This window comes from Mandrillus leucophaeus, unplaced genomic scaffold, assembly GCF_000951045.1.
Source record: "Mandrillus leucophaeus isolate KB7577 unplaced genomic scaffold, Mleu.le_1.0 Scaffold917, whole genome shotgun sequence".
In the NCBI taxonomy this organism is placed as follows: domain Eukaryota; kingdom Metazoa; phylum Chordata; class Mammalia; order Primates; family Cercopithecidae; genus Mandrillus; species Mandrillus leucophaeus.
Window position 1 is genome coordinate 408755 of NW_012109997.1, and position 14582 is coordinate 423336.

At 33.3% G+C, this 14582-nt stretch overlaps 1 protein-coding gene across 3 annotated transcripts in view; it reads right to left on the minus strand.

Annotated features, from left to right (window-relative positions):
* SLC16A7 (solute carrier family 16 (monocarboxylate transporter), member 7) overlaps nucleotides 1-14582 on the minus strand; it is a 170411-nt gene that overhangs the window by 4164 nt on the left and 151665 nt on the right. For all 3 annotated transcript variants that reach the window (XM_011969866.1, XM_011969868.1, XM_011969867.1), the window contains 2 exons: nucleotides 4399-4542; nucleotides 248-1066 (listed from right to left, as the gene is read on the minus strand). In XM_011969866.1, coding sequence (XP_011825256.1) covers nucleotides 248-1066; nucleotides 4399-4542 — 963 coding nt within the window. The remainder of the gene's footprint in view (nucleotides 1-247; nucleotides 1067-4398; nucleotides 4543-14582) is intronic.

Genomic DNA, 14582 nt, shown 5'->3' on the forward strand with positions numbered 1-14582 from the left:
AAAAAATTAACTGGGCGTGCTGGCGGGCGCCTGTAGTCCCAGGTACTTGGGAGAGTGAGGCAGGAGAATAGCGGGAACCTGGAAGGTGGAGCTTGCAGTGAGCCCAGATCGCGCCACTGCACTCCAGCCCGGGCAACAGAGCAAGACTCCGTCTCAAGAAAAAAAAAAAAAAAATCTGTATATAAAGTCTCAGTTAATGGTTATTAATTTTATGCTTTATATTTTTCTTGATGAAAAATGTTCTTACCAGCAAGAGGAGGGCCAAGAAGAACTGGGCCACACTCCACAACTGTGACAAGTCCGACGGCACTGGAAAATCTTGGTGCACCCACGAGGTCCATGAGAGTTTCAAAGAGAACACTGCTAACACTCCCAAATCCAAGGCCAAAAAATATAGCATATAATACCAGGCTTGTGTAGTCCTGTGCCAGCGGGCACAAGAGATGACACACTCCATTGAACATGATTGCAAAACTGAAGAAGTACTGAATTCGAGGTCGAATATGTTTGGAGTTTGCAATTAATCCTACAGAAGGCCTAGCAAACATATCAACGAAAGCCATAATAGATAGCAGAAAAGCTGCCGAGTACTCATCAATTCCCTGGTCTTTAGCATATGGAGCCAAGAATATAATGGGGGCAAAAAAACCTAGGAACATAATGACATTTCCAGACAGATATATCAGAAATCCTCTATGCTTAAAAAGGGAGAAATCTAAATACTTATTAACTTTTCCCCAAGTTGATTTCTTCGGTTTGATTTTCTTCTGGCCTGAATCGTCTTCTGTTGTGACAGTCTTATTTTTAGACTTAGAAGTGGTTTGACTGGGTCCAAGGGGTCTCATGAGGGACCCAGCCACACAGGCATTCAAAAGTAGACTTCCCAAAATCAGGAAACTTCCTTTCCAGCCAAAAGTATTAAAAAGGTACTGATTGAAAGGAGCCAATGAACTTAAGAAAACAGGACTTCCTGCCATGGCCAATCCATTTGCCATGGGTCGCTTCCTATAGAAGTATTTGCCAATTATTGTTAAGGCGGGTTGCAGGTTGAAGGCTAAACCTAAACCTAAAAAGAACAAAACAAAAGTGGGGGAAAACACAAACACATTATGGCACTCACAAAAGAAATTACTCCTCAAAATTTACATTCAAGTGGGAAAGGCAGAATTAAAAATGCCAATATGAGATAGTACATTTTGATTATTATAAATGTAATTGCACAAAAATAAAAAGGTTTTCATAACCGAACACTTGAAATGACAGTTTCATATTCCTTTAATTTTAAAGCACAAAAATAAAACTAAGAATTTCTACTGATGTATCAACAGTCATACAATAGGTTGAAACTAGGACAAAATTATTAGTTCTCAATTAAAATCATTTAATTATACAGATCCTTTCTTCTTGACATATACTTATATACACATATATGGAATAGATTTCTTCCTTGTGAGCAAGAGGGCAATATAAAGGTGTGAATACTTTCCTTTTGGCATTGAAGAATTATAAACAAACTAAAAAGGTCATAATTTGTAACAATCTTATGTCTCCCCACAAACATTTGTTTCAACACCATGCAAATAACAAAAAGAGTAATGAATGTATGCCAATAATTTCATGCTCTACATCCCTCACATTCCACATTTAATGTATATAGATGCACATGTGTGCTAAGTAAAAAGGAATTTTTTGCTTGAAACATAGTTTTAAATTCAGGGATTAATGCTGATTGTTTATATGAGCCAAAGTCCCCACTGTCTAGGGAGCTCCTTGGCAGTGTTGAGTGTCACCTTTGGAAAATTAATTACCTCTTGTAGCTCACTAAAGTACTACTGAGCGATTGTAATAAATAAGGTCCTTTAAAAAGTACATTGATTGAGGCCGGGCGTGGTGGCTCACACCTGTAATCCCAGCACTTTGGGAGGCTGGGGCAGATGGATCACGATGTCAGGAGATTGAGACCATCCTGGCCAACATGGTGAAATCTCGTCTCTACTAAAAATACAAAAATTAGCCAGACGTGGTGGCAGGTGCCTGTAATCCCAGCTACTCGGGAGGCTGAGGCAAGAGAATTGCTTGAACTGAGGAGGCAGAGATTGCAGTGAGCCGAGATCACACCACTGTACTTCAGTCTGGCAATAGAGCAAGACTGTCTCAAAAGAAAAAAAAAAGAAAAAAAAAAGTATATTGATTTACATAAAATTAACTTATATAACTATCTGTTGTTTTTCCTTAAACTAGGCATTACTCTATATTTATTTTAGGGGCTAGAGAGGTAAGAGTTCTTCTATATTTACAAATTTACCTAAATTGAAACAGTTCTGTAAAGTGGTTAACTATTCCAGTTGTGAAATACACAGGTCTGTGTACAATACTCCAACCCTTTAATACAGACATTTTCTATAAGTAAGAGGACCCCTAAAAGCTGACAAGAAGGAACAAGAACATGCTTTGGCAAGTAACAGAATAGCATGTTCTCTAACACTATACCTCAGCCATACCTGTGAGAAATGCAGAATGAGTGTAATTAAATCCGATTTATAAATAACAAAACTGACCAGCCTGTGGTCAAGTAGCTTGTAAGTGGAAGAACCCAAACTAAAATCCAGGTATTATGGTTCAGAGCTTAAGTTTTTTTTATCTTATATCATTTTCCCCATTCTGTCGCCTGGAACTTTTGCCTTCAAATGTTAATCCATATTTTCATTTGGAAATAGTTGCCATCTCTTTCTCATTCTGGCATGGTAAAACGAACATAGACCTGAAATAAGTAGAACTGATCTGCTCCAAAAAAGTACCTATTTTATATTACTGGGCAAAACACTTAGACTTCCTGACCTCGACTTCACCTAACAACACAAAAAGATTTTGCCAAAATAAAGTAAGTTCTAGAACTGTAAGATGTTAAATAAATGGCATTGTGATTATTTGCAAACATTTATTTATGAACAGCAAAATTCTGGGTAAGCTGTAAAGTACTATGTATTCATTTTTTACATTAATCATTCTAATAACTCCTTTAAAAAGACCTATTATTTATCTAATTTTATAGATTAAGAAACTTAGGTATAAGGAGGTTAACGTACCCATGATCACACAGATAATATGTGTCAAGTCAAGTTTAAATGCTAGATCTGTCTACTTTTGGAAACTGAAGTCAAAGTATTTGCTGATAATGATTTAAAGTAAATCCCTCATAGATGGACTTAATAATTAACTTTGGGGGCATCAAAGTATTTGAGACGCAAAGAATACAATTGTAAGTTGGAACACCAATAATGCCATTTATATCTGCAGTGCAGGAAATAACAAAATCATCTTTTCCCTACTTGTAGGCCCATCCCGACTTCTACAGTCAAATGCAGTGGTCAATTTCTCTACACAAACGAAAAGGCACTCTCTTCGCTATGACAATGCTTAGATATAAGATGATTTTCATTTATAATATTAAATGCATTTTGTTATACCAAAAAAAGAGAGAGATGTGGATAGATTGTAAAGAGAAAGATTTTAACATCACTATTACTGTAAGCCTCAATACATTTTTTTCATCAAATGATACATGAGTGTAAGATTACACAAGTGTAAATATGTTTGCCTTTTTATCTCTGGGCAGAAAGGAAAGATTCCGTCTCTTTATATATTGAAGTCCAATTTTTCCTAATATGTTGAATATAAATTTGTAATGCAATTTTTTATTTAGACTAATAAAAAATAGTGATTTTTGAAGTGTACATATTGTTGTCAGTTTGAGTCAATAGATACGTGCATGAGAAACAACTATAATCAAGTGACAGTAGGTCATTTTTAATATTTGTGTTAGAAGAAAATGTGGCTCACCAAGCTTTTAAACAGGATCATTTCAGTAAGAAAAAGAAGGAACAGAGTCAATGAGCTCAACCACTAATCGGAACAAGCAACAATAATTTTATTGTTGAAGCTAAATCAGTGCATCCAGAAAATATCTCTCTGGCATCATTTTAACATATTACGAGTGGAAAGTCGGATAGATACTGCAAATGGAAATAACTCATGAAAATAAGTTTTATAATAATTAAGGTATTTATTTACATCAGAAAGTCTATGTCCAACAACACCATCTCCATTGGCTGAAAAGTAAAAAGAAAAAAAGAAAAAAAAAAAAACTACAGCTGTTTTATTTTAAATTTATGTGATAATATGTAACTTGTCTGATAACTTTTTTTTATTTTTTAAAAAACGAAATGTTTGGCCATTATATAGCTTGAATTTCAATGTACTAGATGGAAATACTTTAAAACTGCATTGTTTAAAAAAAGTAAATTCAAAGAAAATAAGAATTTTCTATTGTTCATTCTTCTCATAGAGTTTTGAAAACAACAGAAGAGTTAAGAATAAACTGAAGACTAAACGACTTACCTGTAATGAATCCCACAGTGAGGTACAGCTCGATCACGCTGCTACTGAAGGAGGCCAACACCATTCCAAGACAGCATAATAAGCCTCCTGCTATCACCACCGGCCGGCTGCCGTATTTATTCACCAAAACACTACTTATAGGACCTAGAGCAGAGAGGAGATAAAGAAATACTCAGTTGCTATTGTCATTTCTTTGTTTATCTTTAACATCCAATCATTTGGAAAGGCAAGAAAGCACATTTTAATCGTCAGAGGAGAAATATTAGTTCACAAGAAATATAATGAGAACTTTCCAATACTTCACAAATGATCAGTTTGAGAGGTTATTTTCAGTCTTATGTATAAAAGCACATGAAATAATAAATTAGAAGTGTTGAACATATATTTTGTTGTAACCATAATCATTCAAATCTTGATGGAAAAGTTTTTCAATAGAACATAGCTAAAATATCCAAAATATCTTAACAGATACAGGTAAATTTATGTAATAAAAAATCGAGGAATTACATAAATGACTTGTCTGTTAAAATTTTATTTTTGAGAATAATATGTGTATACATATACATATGCCATTAATTAGAGCTGAAATTGTTTTTTAAAATTATCTTCAACAATGATTTTTCTTTAATACTATAATTTGTTGATTCTAGGACACCTATTGTTTTCACATCCTATCATATTAGTAATAAGGATGTCTTACACCTAATGACTTCTTCCAATCTAGGTTCATCAAGAGGCAGTCATGATAGTAATGTTGTTATCATGGACAATGCATGTTTGAATTTGCTTATTATTTCCTGTGGCTCGATTGGACAATGCTTAATCACATTTCAATAGAACCTTTTAAGGAGCATTTGAAAAACGAATATAAACATGAATCCTGATTTTTGCCTGAAAGACCTTCTGTTGACACATTCTAGTAAGGTAGAATAAATAGCAACATCAAAACTTAAAGACTGGGTGCAGCTCTTTGGATGAAATTACTAGAAAAAATGGTGGATCTCGCTGTTAAAATATATTGCACACTGACAAAGAGAATAAGCTTAGGTGTGAGATGTGAATGTTGAAAACTCAGACTCCAAAGTAATTTAGAAGTGTCAGATAGTGAAAGGGAAGAAGGTTTAGGAATGTCTTACCAATTTTTTAATGTATATTTTCCATTGTATGTCTGTGTGTGCATATACATAAAATATTCACAAGTGATTAAAATTATTAAAATAACCTGCATTTAAGTCTAAAAAAGTTCTTTTGGTAGTTATAAAAATTCTAAATGTTGAGAAACTGTGTTTTACTTCAGTGACAGCATTATTTTCTTTCTTGGTATACTATAAAATAACAGTGCAACTTAACAATTGAGACTATCTTAGACTCAATGAAATTCCATAGTATTTTATGGGACTTGTCAATGTATAAATGGCTTGCTTTGACATTTCATTCTTAAAGTAAAATTGTGTTTCATCTGAAACTAGGGTCACTATTTGGAGGAAATAAATACTATGTTAGGTCAGAATTTTCAATCAAATATTTGGCCTAAAAATTTTTTAGCTAATACTATGGTGTTAAGAATTTCCAAGTGTATTGTATTTGAGAATTTTTACATGGATCATATATAAAACACATTGAGATTCATTTATCAATGCACCCATATCCTTTTATACAAATATAACTATGATTTTTATTCTGCAAAAAAAAAATGTAAAATTAAACTTCAATGCCTAATATTATTTATTACTCCACAATATCTTTTGAAAGAATATTAGTAATAACACACAATTTCAGAAAGAGATAACTTAAACACAGAATACAAAAGTTTGCATTTATAATAGCAATCAACATAAAACTCTAAAAAGGCCACATGAAAGCTCTATAAAAACAACAGGGTTTGGAGAGAAGAAATCAATGTAAATTGTACCAGTTGTATAAAAAGAATATAATTATGTCCCTAACATGGTAAAGTTCACCTGAAGAGCTGAAGAAAATTAATAATTATACATGTAAAGAATATATATAACACATATTATATAAGATATACCCCAGAGACATTGCAGGTGAGGTTCCAGAGAACCTTGATAAAACAAATATTGCAATAAAGTGAGTCACAAATTTTTTGGTTTCTCAGTGCATATAAAAGTTATGTTTACACTTTACACACTATATTAAGTGTGAAAGAATTATATCCAAAAAGTGCACATAACTTAATTAAAAATATTTTATTGCTAAAACATTTAATGATAATCTGAGCCTTCAGTGATTTTCAGTCTTTTTCTAGTGGAGGGTCCTGTCTTGATGTTGATGGCTGCTGACTGATCGGGGTGGCAGTTGCTAAAGGCTGGAGTAGCTGTGGCAATCTTGTTGTTGTTGTTGTTGTTGAGACAGGGTCTTGCTCTGTCACCCAGGCTGGAGTGCAGTGGATTGATCATAGCTCAGTGAGGCCTTGACCCCCGAGACTCGAGACCCTCCCAACTAAGTCTCCCTAGTACCTGGGACCACAGGTGTGTGCCACCACGCCTGGCAATTCTTTTTAATTTTTTTTTCGTAGAGATGGGGCCTTGCTATGTTGCCCAGGCTGGTCTTGAATTCCTGGGCTCAAGTGATACTACCACCTCAGCCTCCCCAAATGCTGGGATTATAGGTGTGAGCCATTGTACCTCGCTGGCAATTGCTTAAAATAAGACGAACAGGTTTGCTGCATCAGTTGACTCTTCCTTTCATGCAAGATTTCTTTGTAGCATGTGATGTCATTTGACACCATTTTACCCACAGCAGAACTTTCAAAATTTGAGTCAATTCTCTCAAACCTTGCCACTGCTTTATCAACTAAGTTTATGTAATATTCCAAATCTTTTCCAGTTATATCAACAATATTTACAGCATTTCCTTCAGGAGTAAATTATATTTCAAGAAACCACTTTCTTGGCTCATCCATAAGAAACAACTCTTCCTTGATTCAAATTTTATAAGACTGCAGCAATCTAGTCACATCTTCAGGCTCCACTTCTAATTCTAGTTCTCTTGCCATTTCTACAACATCTGCAGTTACTTACTTCACTGAAGTCCTGAACCTCTTAAAGTCACCCATGAGGATTGAAATCAACTTCTTCCAAACTCCTGTTAGTGTTGGTATTTTGACCTCCCATAAATAATGAATGATTGTAATGTTATCTAGAATGGCAAATCCTTTCCAGAAAGTTTTCCATCTCCTTTTCCCAGATCCATCAGAGGAATCATTATGTATGGCAGCTGTTAGCTTACAAAATGTATCTAAATTTTAAGAATTGAAAGTTGAAATGACTCCTTTATCCATGAGCTACAGAATGAATGTTGTATTATCAGGCATGAAAACAATATTAACCTCCTTGTACATCTCTATCAGAACTCTTGGGTGGCCCAGGTACATTGTCGGTAAGCAGTAATATTTTGAAAGGAACTTTTCTTCTTAGCAGCAGGTCTCAACAGTGGGCTTAAAATATTTAGCAAACTATGCTGTAAACAAATGTGCTATTATACAGACTTTGCTATTCCATTTATAAAACACGGGCAGATCAGATTTGGCATAATTATTAAGGGCCCCCGAATTATCAGAATAGTAAATGAGCTTTGCTTCAACTTAAAGTCGCCAGTCTCATTGGTCCCTAACAAGAGAGTCAGCTTGTCCTTTGAAGCTTTGAAGACAAGCATTGACTTCTGCTCTCTACCTATAAAAGTCCTAGATAGCATCTCCTCCCAATAGAAGGCTATTTCATCAACACTGACAATCTGTTGTTCAGTGTAGTTACCTTCATCAATGATCTTAGCTAGATCTTCAGGATAATGCTGCAGTTTCTAATCAGCATTTGTTGCATCACCTTTCACTTTTATGTTAGCAAGATGGCTTCTTTCCTTAAACCTCATGAATCATGTTTACTAGCTTCAAACTATTCTTCTGCAGGTTCCTTACCTTCAATAGAATTGAAGACAGTTAGGGCCCTGCTCTGGGTTAGGCTCTGGCTTAGGGGATGTTGTGGGTGGTTTGATCTTGTATCCAAACTTCTAAAACTTTCTTCACTTTTCCTTTGCATTCACAACTTGGCTAACTTTAGTGCTAGAGACCTAGCTTTCAGCCTGTGCTTTCAGCACCTTTCTCATAAAGGTGAATCATTTCTAGCTTTTGATTTAAAATGAGAGACTTGCGACTATTCCTTTCACTTGAACACTTAGAGGCCACTGTAGGTTTATTAAGTGGCCTAATTTCAATACTGTTATATCTCAGACAATAGAGAGGCCCTAGAAGAGGGGGAGAGATAGCAGAACAGCTGGTCTATGGAGCAGTGACAACACAAACAACATTAAACTTACCCTCTTATATGGGCACAGTTCATGGCACCCAAAAACAATTACAATAGCAACATCAAAGATAACCATAACAGATATAATAATAATAAGACTTTGAAATACTGTGAGAATTACCAAAATGTGACACAAGACACAAAGTCAGCACATGCTGTCAGGAAAAATAGTGCCAACAGAGTTTCTGAAGGCAAGGTTGCCACAAACCTTTAATTTGTAATTAATGCCATATTTGCTAAGTGCAATGAAGTGAAATGCAATAAGTAGAAGTATACCTGTATTCCAATTTTTCGATTTTTTGCCTCTAAATGATAAAAGGGCAGTATAGTTATTTTCATTTCTTAAGTATTGGTAAATGTTTTTGATAGACTTCTCAGAAATGCTAAGTTTATTGACTAGAAATAATCTTTTTGCTAATCAGATGGTTTCCAATTTTCTGCTTTTCACAATATTGAGGACAATTCAAATGAATTGTCAGCCCACAGATCATTACAAATAACGTTTGATAATAAATCATTATGTGATTTTTGGCAAGTTCAAATAATTGACTAACACTGAAAATAAAATACTTTCCACTGTCATCTACTTTATTATGTGAACAAGTTACTCAGCCTGTACCTCAATTAAAAACCAAGAAAGAAATACAATGGAGACAAAAACCTGTATCTGCTTAGCTAGCACTAAAAAATATTCATCTATAGATACACAGGATGGCTATTGATTTCATTAAAAGACACATTTCGAGTCAAATGTTTACATTTTATTTAGTAATTATCTTACTTTGGTTGGAATCTGCTATAACAGTATTGTAATAGAATATTTTAACCATGTAGTGTCTTATGATCCCAGAAAAATTTTTAAAAATTAGATATATGTGCAATGGTTTTGCAAATAAAAATAAAATGAATTGAAATACTTAAACCCATGAAAATAATTTGCAGAGATGTAACAAAAATATAAGTTCAAATATAGACTAAATACAGAATTTATCATTTTTCTATCCCATGATCATTCATTTATTTTTAAATGATTGATATTGAGCATCAGATTTTTTTTTTTTTTTTTTTTTTTGAGAAAGATGAAGTCTCATTATGATGCCCAGCTTGAAGTACAGTGGCTATTCCTAGGCACTATTATAGTGCACTGCAGTCTCAAACTCTGGACCTCATGTGATCCTCCCAGCTCAGCCTCCCGAGCAGCTAGGCTGTACTAGCCTGACTAATTTTGATATTGAGATTCCATTGTTGTTTTAGAAAGAAGTTACTGTTTCTGTTCTTATGTAAAAATTTGTAGTAGAAAGAAAATTCAAAAGAAATTTTTAGACCTTTTTTAGTTCTGGGAATGATTGTTTTACACTGAATATGTTCCTTATGGACAATTTGCAGTCAGTGGATAATTTTAGAGATATAAATTTTAGAGATAATTTTAGAGATATAAATAAAGCAACAGCACAGCTTTTCAGAATTTTATAAGACCTTTCATTCAATTCACAATGTGTCATAACTATATAAATAGTATAATAAAAGAAATGTAATTATGAATTTATCTTAACACATTCCATTTGGATATTCAAGCTAAAATGAAACAATTTAATAAGAAAACTTTTCATGAAGAGTTTCAAGAGAGTGTATAAAAAGAAAGGCTCCTTACTCATCCCATTTTATTCTGGCTTATGATATGAAAATTGTAAAAAATTTCTCAAATAGCAGGTGAAAAACAGAACAATTTTGACTCCAGAAACAGAGAAAATTCATATGACACAGGAGGATGACAAAGACCCACTCCATTTGTTCTCCTTGAGTCAGATTATATTAGAGAACAATTCAGCCAGAGCTTAAGTATGCCATTCATTCTATAGGGTGGTAGCCTGATACGGGCCCAAAGAAAGATGGAATCCCCTTAATACAATGGGCATAATGAGTAAAATCATATATAACATTGCATTGCATAAACACCATGTGCTACTTATTTCTCCCATAAAATGATCATGTTTAGGACTGCTCTTTTAGTAAATATGGGATGACGCCCAGATAACACGAAAATGCTCTGAATTTCTGTTTGGAAGCTTGAAACCAAGGGATCAAATAGATAAATATGTGAAAATAAATGAGTAGCCCTGCCAAGTGTTTCCTTGGGCATTTTGGCATTGTCATTTCCAAGGAATTATGCCTGGGCCTCAGGCATTCTTCTGTTTCTTGCCAAGAATGTGTGTGGTTCACATGAAATAGCTACTGTTTAAGTCGATGTTCATTGATTTACACATGTACTCATGGTACATATTTTCAGAGAGCAATCTATGCTACAAATAAGACTATATACTACAATTTGGTATCATTGTGATTAGTTAGAAAGAAAAATTAAATAAAATTTATATGAGCCATACAACGCAACAGTAATAAAAGAGTTGAACAAATAGATTCAGGTGTAAAAGGGAGTCTATGGTAAATCACTATTTTCTATAGTCTTTGTATAACCAATTACTAGAGAGTTATATAAATGCATTGAGATTTTATATGTGCCATTACCAATAATAAAGCATTTATGTACCTTAAGTAGTACATTTACCAATCCAAATATTGGAAAAGTTAGAAACCTAACCATCAGACTTTGAGAGAACATAAATGCCTCTAAAACAGAAGACGAAAAAAGAAAGCTAAATCTTATCAACCAAGTATTTAACAATAAATAGTTCCATGTTCCTAGGAATGATTCTGATTGAGTAAAGCTTCACTGAATCCTAAAGGATGTGGAGATCAAAAAGTTCTCAAATATTCTACCTGTAAACACAAGTACATTTTGCAGTAACTTCTTCAATTAAATATCATATTGTCAAGACATAAGTGAATTTTTTTAATATTTAAAGTATTTGAAGACTAGTTGTTTAAAAAATACACTTGGTTTAATATTTAACAGAAGAATCCATGCACAATGTTACAATATATTTCACTAACAACAATGAAACCATTCACCAATCTGCTCCTGGCTTCAGGTCTTTTTATTACAGTAGTCCCTCTTACCCAAGGTTTCACTTTCAGTGTTTCAGTTACCTGTGGTCAACAAAGGTCCAAAAATGTTAAATGGAAATTGCAGAAATAAATAATTCATAAGTTTTAAATTGTGCAGTAGTATGATAAAATCTCGTGTTGTCCTGCTTCAACCTGTTTGGGATATGATGTGAATCTTTCCTTTGCCCTGTGTATTCATGCTGTATAGATTACCTACCCATTAGTTACTTAGCAGCCCTCTTGGTTATCAGGTTAACAGATTGCAAGAAGAAAAAAGGCAAGTATACTACAGTTGGATATTTTGAGAATAAGAGACCACATTCACATATCTTTTATTTAAGTATATGATTGTTCTTTTATATGAATTGTTGTTAATCTCTTCTTGTGCCTATTTTAAGGGCATATAGTGTTGAGTACTATCTGTGATTTCAGGCCACCACTGAAGGTCTTGGAACGTATCTCCCACAGATAAGAAGAGATTACTGTATATGCAATTGTGGGTTTACTATGAAATGCAGCTTAATCTCCAGAGCCCTGCACTTTCATAGGTCACTTCCAAGGACCTGGGAAGACCTAAAGATGTGTTCACATGGTCATAGGCTTAATAAAATTTGAAAGGTAAGACATATTCATATTTTCTTTTTCTCAAACAGTTTCTCCCAAATGGTATAATCTTTAGAGGCAACAAAATCTAGATTTACTCCTGGAAATGCCAATGCTTTTTGTCTGCACTCTACATAAAAGTCTCGTTTAGATTTACTTTAGTTTCACAGGGCCAAGTTTGAATTGTTTTGTTCTTGTAATAATGGGGTATAGTTTCTGTGTATTTCTCAGACACTAAGATCTATGACAGATTTTTAAATTAATGTGATCCACAAAACTGGGAAAATTCCAGGGTGTTCACAAGAAACACATTTATTTTCTCTATGGCCATGAAGATCAGAGGCCATCTATTTTTGATCCACACATAAATCTCATTAGAAAAACGTAATTGCTAGGTTTAAAATGTCATGCTAATATTAGTTACTAGTGCAATTTAAGGAAGAAAAAAGATTGTTTATATGAACTTACCAAAAATAATTTTACAGAAAAGATAGCCTTTAATATTGTATAAGTTATCCTAAACACACCATTGCATTGTTCTGTCTCTCAGAGGCACAGCATCAGAGCATTCTGAAATAAAATATTTTCCCCTGAATTTATCTCAAATATAGCCTACAAATATTTTATAAAATATTTACTATTGTGCCTTAATAACATAAATCACAAGAAAGATGTCTATTTACATTCATTAATAAAACTGTTACTTTTTTTGAAGTATAAATATTGTTTTTCATGGTTCACCAATCTGTAAAGAAACATTGGGACATAAATAAAAAACTGTATTCTAAAGGCAAATGATAAAATTAAAAGTATCTGGCAAACAACCGATAAAATAAGAATTTCAAGGATATAACTTATCATGTTTATTTGTATCCCTAACTATTGTCAACAGGTTTTAAGAAAAATGCCCATAAAGATGAAGTAAATCTTATTCAGTGAACAAGAAAATCAAGAAAATGGGGTCCTATTTTAATGACCCTCAAATGTTTCCAATGATATATAAAGAACAGACTTCAACAGAGAGATAAATGTGCAGCTATGTAGATAGGCAGATAGAAAGATGGATTGATTTTAGTTTAACTACTATGCTAGATACCTCTTTACACTCTACCCTAAATTGTTTACTTTCATAATTCTGAAGGATAAAAGTTCCAAGTTACATGTTTATTATTAAAATACTCAGCAGCCATCAGATTAGATTAGCATATGTAGTAGTAGATTAATATATGTCCAGTTTCCGAATGTACATGTTTTTCCTTAAGTTGAAAAAAAAGTCCATACAGAAGATTCATGAAAAAAACTAATGACTGACCCAAAATATTTTCCATATCTAATTATATAATACAGCTCACAGCTCTTAAAAATGGCAATGAGACTTGGAGATGAAACAATACATATGTGCATTAAAATAATGTTATCCTAAAGCTATCTGACAAATGAAAATAAATTTGTCATAAATTGATGCCCAAGAACCAGTTCACTGTGAATTACAGACTTACCTTAAAACAAAGTGGCACAGAGATGTACATGTGGTACTGTAGCAACAATGAATAATTATCATAGTTAAGAAATTTGTTAAATTTATAGAAATGCCAATCATATGAGACAGTGGTTTACATATTCTTCTCAAATACATATTAGGTACATATAAACTGGTAATCATTAGTGATTCCATTCACATTCTACTGGGTCTATTTTCTTGTTTCTCTTTGCTTTATTTTTTACATCAATATTATCATTTTATTCTATTTACATTATGAATTATTATGATTGAATTAATACCCTATAATAATTATGCTATCCGTAGTAGAGATTCTACTCCCCTTTTTTAGGATACCTCGTGCTAGTTTCATTCAAAATAAAGTTTTAACATTTAAATTTAAATGATTCCCATCTTCCCTTGTAGAGGAAGTAGCATATAAGACAGTACAGTATCTGCTGGAAAATATAGAATATCCTTTAATAAGTGAAAATCTAATAATTATTCATAAGTTTTCTAAAATATTTTTGAAAAATTTATTTTATTGTGGTAAGAACATTTAACATGACATCTACTCTCAACAAATTTTTAAGTGTACAATAAAAGCATGGTATAGTTTTTCCTAATTTTTTTGTTAATTGACAAATAAAAATTACATACGTTTGACCCTTGAACAGCACACTCTGTGTATGCAGTTTGGAATGCATGGAGGATTGGTCCCCCTAACCCCTGTGTTGGACCCTGTGTTGTTCAGGAGTCAATTATATGTA